The sequence below is a fragment of the Hyperolius riggenbachi genome, chromosome 8 (assembly GCF_040937935.1).
Source record: "Hyperolius riggenbachi isolate aHypRig1 chromosome 8, aHypRig1.pri, whole genome shotgun sequence".
Classification (NCBI taxonomy): Eukaryota; Metazoa; Chordata; class Amphibia; order Anura; family Hyperoliidae; genus Hyperolius; species Hyperolius riggenbachi.
Window position 1 is genome coordinate 132,258,132 of NC_090653.1, and position 11,858 is coordinate 132,269,989.

Genomic DNA, 11,858 nt, shown 5'->3' on the forward strand with positions numbered 1-11,858 from the left:
CAAAAGAAAAATAATTGTGTGGAAGAAGGAACTCCGTTACTACCAAAATATAAGCCTGGAGTGGGGCTGGAAAAGAACTATATCTGGACAGATGGAACTCTAGGGCCACTCCTGCTAAATCATGTGGAATAGAGGAGTACAATGCCCTTACATCAAGGGTCACCCATTTGTAGTGTGATCTCCATTGCACATCCTCTAGACTAGCCAGGACATGCTTAGTATCTTTAATGAGGCCGGGTAATCTCAAGACCAAAGGCTGTAAATGGGAGTCAAGCCATTCTCCTAATCTCTCCCCAAGGGACCCAATCCCAGAAACAATAGGCCTACCCTCGGGTGGGGTGGCGGGCTTGTGCACCTTGGGGAGGTGATGGAAGATGGGGATGACAGGACTCCGAACCCTAAGGAACTCAGCCAAGTGCTTTTTTAGTAACCCCATGGATTCCCCTATAGAAATCAGCTGATCAAATTCTAGCTTGTAATCAAAAGTGGGGTCCCCAGGAAGATGTATGTAAGTGTTTAACCCACTAAGATGTCAGTATGTTTAGGCTATGAGTAAGGATATGATCCGAAACATGTTAGCCATTTTACTGCTTTTGTGAGTTGGAATCAATAAAAACCCTTGGACTTTACCTGCGGATGTGCGGAGTTCATCTTTCCTGTATCCTGATTTGCCGCATTGGCTTCCAGCACCTTGCTTTAGGTAATAGAGGTTGAGCGGTCTTATCTACTGCAGCTTTAAAGACACAAGTGCGATGCTCAACTGAATTCTCATGCTCCCTGACACGTGATCCAGCATTCTTCCAGTCGTTAAATCCTGTTGTAAAGGCATGGGACAAGGTACTATAAAGTTTACAGGGTACACAGAAGACTCTACCTGTTGATGGTGAGTATATTAACCAGTCACGGTGTACTGCTTTATCATTGATTCTCTTACTAAAAAATAAGTCTTGACTCAGAGATCTTGTACAGTCACTAAATGTTCTTTTTGATGCTGAAAAGTCTGTACAGGTATTCTATAAAGGATGCTGAGCGAAGTATCCTCTCATACCTTCCGAAATATCACTCCCCCAGTCAGCAGGGTCATGGGAATAAGAAATTATGGCTTCTTTTGTTTTAGTGGAACAATATTTTAGCTCCCATGTCACTGGTAACAGTTGCTGCTCTTTCTCTGGCCTTGAAACATTCAGATCAAAACTTGAACTATGACGATCCTGAGCAGCATCTGGTTCTCGTGAACTTTCTTCACTCCGAGCAGTAGGTTGAAATGTTGTGGTCACAATGTTGGTTGTGTCTTCTGCACAGGAAGAATACTCCTGCAGGTAGATGCTCTGATTTGAGGATTCACATATATCCTCTTTATTTTTTTCAGTTTCTGTACAACTTGATGCATCAGCTTCTAATTCTGTAGCAGAAGAAGCAGCAGCGTTTGGGTTTAAGAATGAATGCATAAATGCCTTTTGTTTTTCTTCTTCCTTTTTCTCTTGTGTCTTCCTCTTACACTTTTGAGCACTGGAAGCATGTTTGTACATTGCGTCGTTGACCGTTATCCAACAAAAAGTTACTTTCTTCTGCTATGAAAGACACAAATGTTTAGAAGTTATGATAGTGGATTAAATCAAACAGGACAATTACACAAGAATCCAACTATTTTCTGACCACAACTTTGAATACACAGTTGAGCTCCCATTCATCCAGCCTTAACCAACCAGCACAAATTACCAGCAGTACTCACAGTGGTAAAGGCCAACTTCTTAGGCTGTTTGTGGGCACTTCTCTTTTTAAAGACTGGAGTTCCACAGCTTCCCCAAGGTTAAAATACTTTGAATTACTGTACAGGGAGTGCAGAATTATTAGGCAAATGAGTATTTTGACCACATCATCCTCTTTATGTATGTTGTCTTACTCCAAGCTGTATAGGCTCGAAAGCCTACTACCAATTAAGCATATTAGGTGATGTGCATCTCTGTAATGAGAAGGGGTGTGGTCTAATGACATCAACACCCTATATCAGGTGTGCATAATTATTAGGCAACTTCCTTTCCTTTGGCAAAATGGGTAAAAAGAGGGACTTGACAGGCTCAGAAAAGTCAAAAATAGTGAGATATCTTGCAGGGGGATGCAGCACTCTTAACATTGCAAAGCTTCTGAAGCGTGATCATCGAACAATCAAGTGTTTCATTCAAAATAGTCAACAGGGTCTCAAGAAGCGTGTGGAAAAACCAAGGCGCAAAATAACTGCCCATGAACTGAGAAAAGTCAAGCGTGCAGCTGCCAAGATGCCACTTGCCACCAATTTGGCCATATTTCAGAGCTGCAACATCACTGGAGTGCCCAAAAGCACAAGGTGTGCAATACTCAGAGACATGGCCAAGGTAAGAAAGGCTGAAAGACGACCACCACTGAACAAGACACACAAGCTGAAACATCAAGACTGGGCCAAGAAATATCTCAAGACTGATTTTTCTAAGGTTTTATGGACTGATGAAATGAGAGTGAGTCTTGATGGGCCAGATGGATGGGCCCGTGGCTGGATTGGTAAAGGGCAGAGAGCTCCAGTCCGACTCAGACGCCAGCAAGGTGGAGGTGGAGTACTGGTTTGGACTGGTATCATCAAAGATGAGCTTGTGGGGCCTTTTCGGGTTGAGGTTGGAGTCAAGCTCAACTCCCAGTCCTACTGCCAGTTTCTGAAAGACACCTTCTTCAAGCAGTGGTACAGAAAGACGTCTGCATCCTTCAAGAAAAACATGATTTTCATGCAGGACAATGCTCCATCACACGCGTCCAAGTACTCCACAGCGTGGCTGGCAAGAAAGGGTATAAAAGAAACAAAACTAAAGACATGGCCTCCTTGTTCACCAGATCTGAACCCCATTGAGAACCTGTGGTCCATCATAAAATGTGAGATTTACAAGGAGGGAAAACAGTACACCTCTCTGAACAGTGTCTGGGAGGCTGTGGTTGCTGTTGCACGCAATGTTGATGGTGAACAGATCAAAACACCGACAGAATCCATGGATGGCAGGCTTTTGAGTGTCCTTGCAAAGAAAGGTGGCTATATTGGTCACTGATTTGTTTTTGTTTTGTTTTTGAATGTGAGAAATGTATATTTGTGAATGTTGAGATGTTATATTGGTTTCACTGGTAAAAATAAATAATTGAAATGGGTATATATTTGTTTTTTGTTAAGTTGCCTAATAATTATGCACAGTAATAGTCACCTGCACACACAGATATCCCCATAAAATAGCTGGGTTCATTGAGAACATGGTTGTTGTTCAATCATAAAATTTTTCCTCAAAAATACAACTTGCCTAATAATTCTGCACTCCCTGTATTTTGACATTTAATACAGAGTTTATGGTATGTACAGTATACAGAGTACTGTATAAGCTGGGCCTATTTTTAACATCGAGTCCCAAGCAACCATAAAGCACGACATGTTTTTAAGTCCCTACGTCAGTGATGGCTAACCTGTTAGAGGCCGAGTGCCCAAACCGCGACCCAAAATCAAATTATGTATCACAGAGCGCCAACACTGCAATTTTGTACTGGTTACGGTGGTTTTAGTTAAGAAAAAACGACTATTACATTACAGGCCACTCTACATTTAAAATGCAGCAATTACTCCACATATGAAAAGCAGCAATCACTCTACATATGCATTACAGCAATTACCCCCACAAACAAAAATCAGCCAACACCACACATTTAAACATGCAGCAATTACCCTACATACCCCATTTAATTTATCATCTCCAGAAATGAAATGCAGCAATGATCCACATATAAAATGCATCAATAACTGCCACAAATGACATACAACATATACCGCACATTAAAAATAAAATAATTACACCCAGAAATGAAATGCAGCAATTACCCCACATCTAAAAGGAATCAATCATCCCCTGAGATATAAAATGCAACAAATACCCCACATTTAATATGCATCTATCAACTCACAATGAATTGTGGCAATTATCTCACCCTAGCAGGCAGCTCCTCAACCATATCAATACCACTCTGGCTGTGTTTAGGAGGTATTTAACTGCAGCTGGGGAGGAGGAAAGATAAGTAGGTAAGGTAAGTAGTTATGGGAGGAAAGGTAGGAGTAGGTAGCTGCTGCTAGAAGGGAGGGAGTGTAGATTGGTAGGGAGGTTAGGTAGCTGTAACTGGGCAGGAGGGAGGGTAGGTAGCTGCAGCTGGGTAGGCAGTAGGGTGGATAAGTAGCTGGGGCTGGCCAGGCGTATGGAGGGTAGGTAGCCAGATTAGGTAGGTGGTAGGTATGGAGGATAGGTAGCTGCGGTGGGCTGTATTGAAGTTAGGTAGCTGCAGCAGGTAGGAGGGAGTGTAGGTATTGCAGTGGGAGGTAGACACTGTCTGTGCTCTCTTATTTATTTATTGTATTTATAAAGCGCCAACATATTATGCAGTACTATACATTGGTTTAGGTTACAGACAATATTTAGGGGTGACATACAGCAATATGACAATACAGGAATACAAGAAAAAACAGATCATGCAGTACAGTATGAGTACAAGGTAATGCTTAGTCAGTCACTGGAGGGGAGCATGGAGATTAGGCAAGTTAGGTTCACTCAGATGCATAGCTAAGGTGCACAGTAATGGAGGTGCATGATCAGGTAGGACACAAAAGGAGGAGGACCCTGCCCAAAGGCTTACAATCTAGAGGGAGAGGTAGGGACACGAAAGGTAGGGGACCAGAGTTAAGCTGTGGGTTTAGAGCAGTTGTGAGGGGTAGTAGGCCAGAGTGAAAAGGTGAGTTTTGAGGGCCTTCTTGAAGATGTTTAAGGAGGGGGCTGCCCTAATGGGTGGAGGTAGGGAGTTCCATAGTGTTGGAGCAGCTCTTGAGAAGTCCTGGAGGCGTGCATGGGACTGGGTGATGCGGGGGGCGGTCAGGCGAAGTTCACTGGAAGAAAATGAGAAATTTAAAGCAGGTTTAAGCTACAAAAAGATTTTCAAAGCCTTGAACATCCCATGGAGTACTGTTCAAGCGATCATTCAGAAATGAAAGGAGTAGGGCACAACTGTAAACCTACCAAGACAAAGCCGTGTACCTAAACTCAAAGGCCGAACAAGGAGAGCGCTGATCAGAAATGCAGTCAAGAGGCCCATGATGACTCTGGACGAGCTGCAGAGATCTACAGCTCAGGTGGGGAAATCTGTCCATAGGACAACTATTAGTCGTGCACTGCACAAAGTTGGCCTTTATGGAAGAGTGACAAGAAGAAAGCCATTGTTAACAGAAAAGCATAAGAAGTCCCTTTTGCAGTTTGCCACATACCATGTAGGGCAGGGTCGGACTGGGACACTGAGGGCCCGCCATAGAAATCTCAGCCTGGGGCCCACTCGCCCCATGATAACTTGGAGCTTACATACCTATGTACTCTAAATAAAGTGCTGCAGAAGATGTCAGTGGTATATAAATACATAATATTATAGTAAGACATTAGACTATGACTATGGTAGGATTAGAGTGTGGATTTTTTATTAAAGTAGATCAAAAAAAAGATAGCATACACAAATAATAAATAGGGTTAAAAGGTATGCCATCATAAGGCTGAAAAGATAACTCCAATGCATTCAACATAAAAAAAAATAAGGTATGCAATAAGCACAACAATCAGAGACAAGCTTTATCTCATGTATATACAGAAAGGAAACAAAACACTTGTATTGTACCATAAACAAAAACAACTTCATTACATCAAGAAAACCACACTGTACCGTATCAGGGGAGACACCATTCATTATCATCCATACTAAACGAGACTACCAGAAAAAAAAAAGAAACAAAAATACATACAACATAAACCACCACCAAAAAAGACAAAAAATGAAAAAACAGCACCAACACACACCATACACACCTCACACATACTATGGGACTTTTACGCCCTAAAATACCCAGCAACATAAGACTGAGGACAAGACACTAGACAAGACAGAAACAAAAATAATACCCAAAGACAAGACAACACCTCACCTACACATAAAGAGAAGCACAAAGGGATGCTCCCTGTGTGCCTGCGGCCAATACTTTAAAAAAACAAGAAAATCAAAATCTAGAGTGAAAAGAAAGAGACAGTAAGCTGCACCCAGGAGAGACTTCCACCAAGTCAAGGAGGCCTGATATTCTGCCACGCCAGAATCCAAGCCCCTCTCCCCAGTTTCTTCCTCTCCAAGTACCGAATGGTTCCCACCTCACCGAGAATAGTGCTCACCACCACCTGGACGGGCAAGTCTTTCTTCCTAATAGCTAGATCACACCGTGCTAACCATAAGTGTCTCCTGACCACTAGACTAACTATATATAAAGTGCACAAATCATAACCCTGGCGCTGATTAAACGCTCCATAGGCCCACTCGGCATAACCAAGATGCGCCAGAAACGGGATATTCAGGACCCTCCCCACCTGGTTGTACACTTCTACATTAAAAGGACACGACATCAAGAAGTGGTCCATGGTCTCCTCAACAGCACACCCCTGTCGAGGACAACCACGTTCCTCCACATCCCGATACTTCATGAGCCCTCTAACGTAAAGCTTGCCCTGGAAGGTAAGCCAGGCGATGTCCCACAATTTGTTCGGAATCCGCGGCGAGTTCAATAAACGCAATCCCTCCTCCAAAATTGTGCCTGGGCAATCCCTCAAGGCCAGTGAGTCAGGAAAGTAGGAGTCCACCACCCATGCCGACAGGGCTTTCCTGTCGACCGATTTGATGTTCTCCATTGTCAATCCCCACTGCAACAGTTTCTTCAAACACGGCAAGACATAGGCCGGGAGGTAGCCATGACGTCTCCTCAGATTTTTCACTGGGCCACCACTCTTCCATTCCCCAAGGTAAGGCTCACACCAAGTCTGAAAGATCCCTACCCAAACAGGCGGGTTCTCCATTAACATACTACCAATATTGTGTTTGATAAAAATTAAGGAGAAGAAAACAATTGGGTTGACCATGCCTAGGCCACCCTCCCGCCTATTTTTATAGGTAATATTTCTACGCACATGGTTTAGCTTGTTTCCCCATAACATCTGGAAAAACAAGCGATTGACCCTGGTATACAGGGATGCTGGCAAAATCGTGACGTAACTGACATACAACAATATTGGTATCAGGTAAGTTTTGATCAGGTCAATCCTTTCTCTATAGGTCAAACTCCAACCATTCCAGCGGACCACTTTCCTGTCGACATCTGATAGTTTGCTAACCCAATTTCGCAGGCCATAATCGCCTGGGCCAAACTTGATGCCGAGAATCTTGATTTCATCCTGAGGCACGGGAAAAGATCCGGGAAGTCTAAAGGACTCTCCATCTTTGCCCATCCAGAGAGTTTCACACTTATCCGGATTGATCTTGGAACCAGATGCCAATGAGTACCGGGTGATCTCCTCAGCAACCACCAGCGCCTCCTCTGCATCCGAGACCACCACAGTGACATCATCGGCATATGCCACCACCTTCAAAGATAAGCTCCCAGAGATGCCCATCGGAACCCTACCAAGCATGCTGCCCTCTAGCATTCTCACGAAGGGGTCGATGGCGAACACGTACAGCAGGGAACTCAGCGGACAACCCTGGCGGACCCCCGAGCTCACCTCAAAAGGCTGGCCTATCCATCCATTGATCAGCATAAAACTCTCAGCCTCCTTGTATAAAGTTCGCAGCCAATCTACAAACCTCCCCTGCAAACCGTACGCAGTAAGTAATCGCCACAGATACTTGTGATTGACCCGATCAAAAGCCTTGGACTGATCCAATGTCAGCAGGTACCTTCCCCAACCTTCAGCCCTGCACTGCTCCAGGACCTCCCGGACAGCTAACAGTGCTGAGAGCGTGCTCCTTCCCACAACCGAGCAGTGCTGATGGCAGGAAAGTACATCTGTCACCTGGGACAACCGCCAGAACAAAATTTTCGCCAGGATCTTCCTGTCGACGTTGAGAAGGCTGATGGGACGCCAGTTCTCAATCATCTCCGGATCACGACCTTTTGACAGCAGGATTATCGCAGATTGCCTCATGGAGGGTGGTAACTGACCCTCAGCAAGGCAATCATTAAAAGCTCCAGCCAATTGGGGGGCCAGAATGGACACGAAAGCCTTGTAAAACTCAGCCGTCAGTCCATCCGGACCCGGGGTCTTTTTAGGCGCAAGGCCACCAATGGCTCTCGCTACTTCATCTGCGGTAATCTCCGCTGTCAAGTCTATGGCAGAAATATCAATATCTCCCAGACCTGGTGTGGAATCTAAGAAGTCTTCCATCCCTGTCTGGTCAAGTGGCTTCTCCCCAAGCAGATCAGCGTAAAACTCTCTAGCGATGGCCAAAATCTCCGACCTGGACTTTGCCAGAGACCCCGAGCCATCCCTGAGACCGATGACCGTCTTAAGTGCTGAACTTTGTTTGAAACTCTGATAAGGGTCAGGCGAGTGGTATTTACCATGATCCCTCTCCAGAGCCAAAGAGGCCAGCCGGTCGTACTGCTGCTGCTTAAGGCGAAGTTTGACCTCAGAGATCTCCCCCGGATCTCCGCCCTCAGAGACAAGGATAGTCAACCTCTCCCTTAGAGCCTGGTAAGCTAAGTTTCTATTAACGCCTCTACGGGTAGCCAGACCCTTGAAAAATCTGACAACACGTTTTGTGACCTCCTCCCACCACTCAGACCTATTGTCAAAGCAGTCCAGGATGGATACCTGTGCTTGAAAAAACTCCTCAAAGGATTGTCTCACCTCATCTTCCAGCAACAGGGATGAATTCATTCTCCAGATACCCCGACCCCTGGGAGGAGCATCCGAAGCATTTAAGCCCACCGACAGGATAAGGTGATCCGAGAATTCCACCGCCAACAACTTAGGAGTTGAAGTGATGAGGCTCTCTGAAACAAAAAATCTATCTATCCTGGACCTACTACTACCTCTCTGGAAAGTGAAACCCGTGAGACCCGGAGAGTGACGAACGTGCACATCTACCAGGTCGGACTCATTAACTATTCTAACTAGAAACCTGCTATCTACACCTATCCGGACCTGGGCCCTTGCCCTGTCCATGGCCCTAGTGATGGTGTTAAAATCACCACCCAGGATCACTGGATAGGTTGAAAAAAGGTATGGCCTGATCTGCGTAAGAAGGCGTTTTCTCTCCCCTTTAAACCTAGGGCTGGCATAGATGTTAATAAGCCTGAGATCCTGCCCCCTCACGCAGACGTCTAAGACCAGACACCTCCCCATCTCTACCTCAATAACCCGCCGGCAAGTTACCATGTCGGCCCTAAAAAGGACCGCCACACCACTACCAGGCTCTCCCGCAAGTGACCAAAAACTCGGACCGGACACCCAGTCCCTCTCAGCCAACCAGAGGTCAGCCGCAGAGGTGAGCCTGGTCTCTTGCAGGAAAAAAACATCAGCCTCATGGGCAGCCGAAATCGAAAAAGCCAATTTTCGAGCTCTGGTCATTTTAATACCGGCAACGTTGATCGTTGCCAATATGAGTGGTGGGGGAACCGCCATCAGGGTGATTTAAGGTTTCCCTTTATCTTTCTTTAGACAAAGACAATAAAGTAAAGCAAAAGACAACATTTACAAAAACTAAGCAAACATAAACACAAATCACAATGCCTCCCCTATGGAAGCAGGACTCTCCACTGCCATCTCCTCCTCCTCAGAGGCAAGAGGAGAGGCAGCCAGAACGTCGAACCTGTTAGCCAGGCTTATCTCCTTCTCCCTTTGTCTCCTTTGGTGGGCAGCTGCTCTGTTTGCTGCCCTTGGATTCTCAGGGAGACCCCTACACAAAGGTTTAACGCCTTTCCTTTTTTTTGTTTTAAAACGTTCCTCTAAGTAGGACTTATCCTCCTGCGAAAGGTGCTCCCTTTTCCAAGGGGCAAGGGCTGCGTCTGTGGGGCAAGGGGCCGAAAAGGCATAACCTGCGGGGACAGAACTAGATAGAGCAAACCCACCACCGCTGGCTATGGCGGAGGGGCAGATGGAAGGGGGGGGAGGGAGTGGGACAATGACAGGAGAGGCCAAAGAGGGGGTTGGGACAACAGGGCCAGGAGGGTGGAGGGACACTATAGGAACTGGGAGGGTGGGAGGGGGGAGGGACACTGCAGGCGCTGGGGGGATAGGAGAGGGAGGGGACACTGTAAAAACTGAGGGGCCAGGAACAGGAGGAGGTAGGGTAGGACCACCTGCAGCCGGAGCAGCAGCAGGGGGAGCCTTTTTCCTCCTCGGAGGAGGAGGAATGGGCGCTAAAGGTGGACCCATGGGAGCAGCAGTGAGGGGCCGAAGGCCACCCCCTTCTCTGCTCCTCATAGGTCTGAGTCGCTGCTCCTTGGGAGGAGGGCCATCTCCGCCCTAAGCAGCACCCCGGGCGGGAGCTGATGACTCAGGCCCAGGCTGCCTATCAGAGGCCACGCTGGCTGGAAGAGAGCAGGGGGGAGGGACTACAGAGGACTGGTTCACACTGGACGCAGACACGCTAGGAACTGGGACAGACTCAACGCACACATTGGGATCGACCACAGAGACATCCTGGCTCTCCCCCATCCTTGCCAGCATGGCAACTTTCAGATCCGAGGGCATCGTCGCCCAGGAGATCGGGCACTCCGTATATGGATGGCCAAACTCAAAACAGAAATTACATTTAATCCTTTTGCAGGATGACGCAGAGTGCCCGAACTCCTGGCAGCGACTGCACCTCGGATCTGGGCAGCCGCTGGCCAAATGTCCCCTCTTGCCACACCTGTTGCAGGTCCTGGGTTGGCCCGGGTAGTAGGTGATGATCTTGTCTCGCCCTATGAGGGCGGAACGGGGAATATGGGTGACGACCCCCTCCTTTGTATGGAGCCGGATCGCCACCTCATACTCCCCCCACCAGATCCCGAGCTCGTCCAGGACCTTGTGCGGCGGGGACACTATGTCAGCGTAATGTTGGACCCAAGTCATCAGGTCCCGCACCGGAATGCTCTCATTCTGCACCACAATGTGCGCCTTCCTCTCCAGCGTCTGTCTGGACAATGGAATGACCTTAAAACCATGCCATTCACCATTCTCTGAAAACTTTAAGCGCTCCTCTAAAAAGGACTCCATGCCATGCTGGGAGAGGAAGGACACATCATAATATGACGGAGGATCCCCTGGAGCCAGGATCGCATAGAGGTCTGCCGGCCTTATTCCCAGATCGAGGAGGTACTTAGTAAACTGCTTTTTAGTCGGGACAAGTGAAAGGATATGATCCCATTTAAGGCGAACGACATTCCTTCGACCTGGGACGCCATCCTCCAATCCTGTCTCCAGGGGAGCCAGGACCCTCCTACCAGGAGCAGCACCCCTAACAACCCTTGAATAAGAAGTCGAACGAGCCGATGAGGTGCCCTGGGCCGAGGCTGCCAGGGGAGCCAAAGCCCCAGGATTCTGGGCAGGACCAAGTTCAGGAAAGCCCACTCTAATTACGCTCTCCAGTTCTGGCAGCTCCGGCCCAGTCACAGCACCCCCACCAGCCCCCATCACAACACCAGCACTAGTATCAGTGCTCACAACCGTACTAATACTTTTCCTATCAGCGCCAGGATTGGCTGCAGGAGTTGTAACGTCTGTCTGAACGAGGCTGCCCGCAGTGGAGACAGGGGGAGGGGGGGCCTATACCTGGGGGCATTCGGCCCGAGCCCGAATATGGCCTCCATCCACTCCTGCTTTCCTGAAAAGGAGTATCTGGTAATAGTGTCATTGCGTATAGTAAATTTCTTTCCGTCTGCACGGAACTCGAGCTGGAGGCCACACTTGGGGTCGCCCATGCCCACCAGGTGTAGGCCCCCATAATATCCCCCCGGCTCCACCGTCAAA

The 11,858-nt window shown here is 47.4% G+C and overlaps 1 protein-coding gene across 1 annotated transcript; it reads right to left on the reverse strand.

The window, feature by feature from the left end:
- Window positions 1–10,370: 10,370 nt before the first annotated feature.
- LOC137527398 (zinc finger CCHC domain-containing protein 3-like) lies at window positions 10,371–11,522 on the reverse strand. The gene has a single exon (XM_068247911.1). It carries the CDS (start codon window positions 11,520–11,522, stop codon window positions 10,371–10,373), a length of 1,152 nt encoding a protein of 383 aa, XP_068104012.1.
- Between the last annotated feature and the right edge of the window lie 336 nt (window positions 11,523–11,858).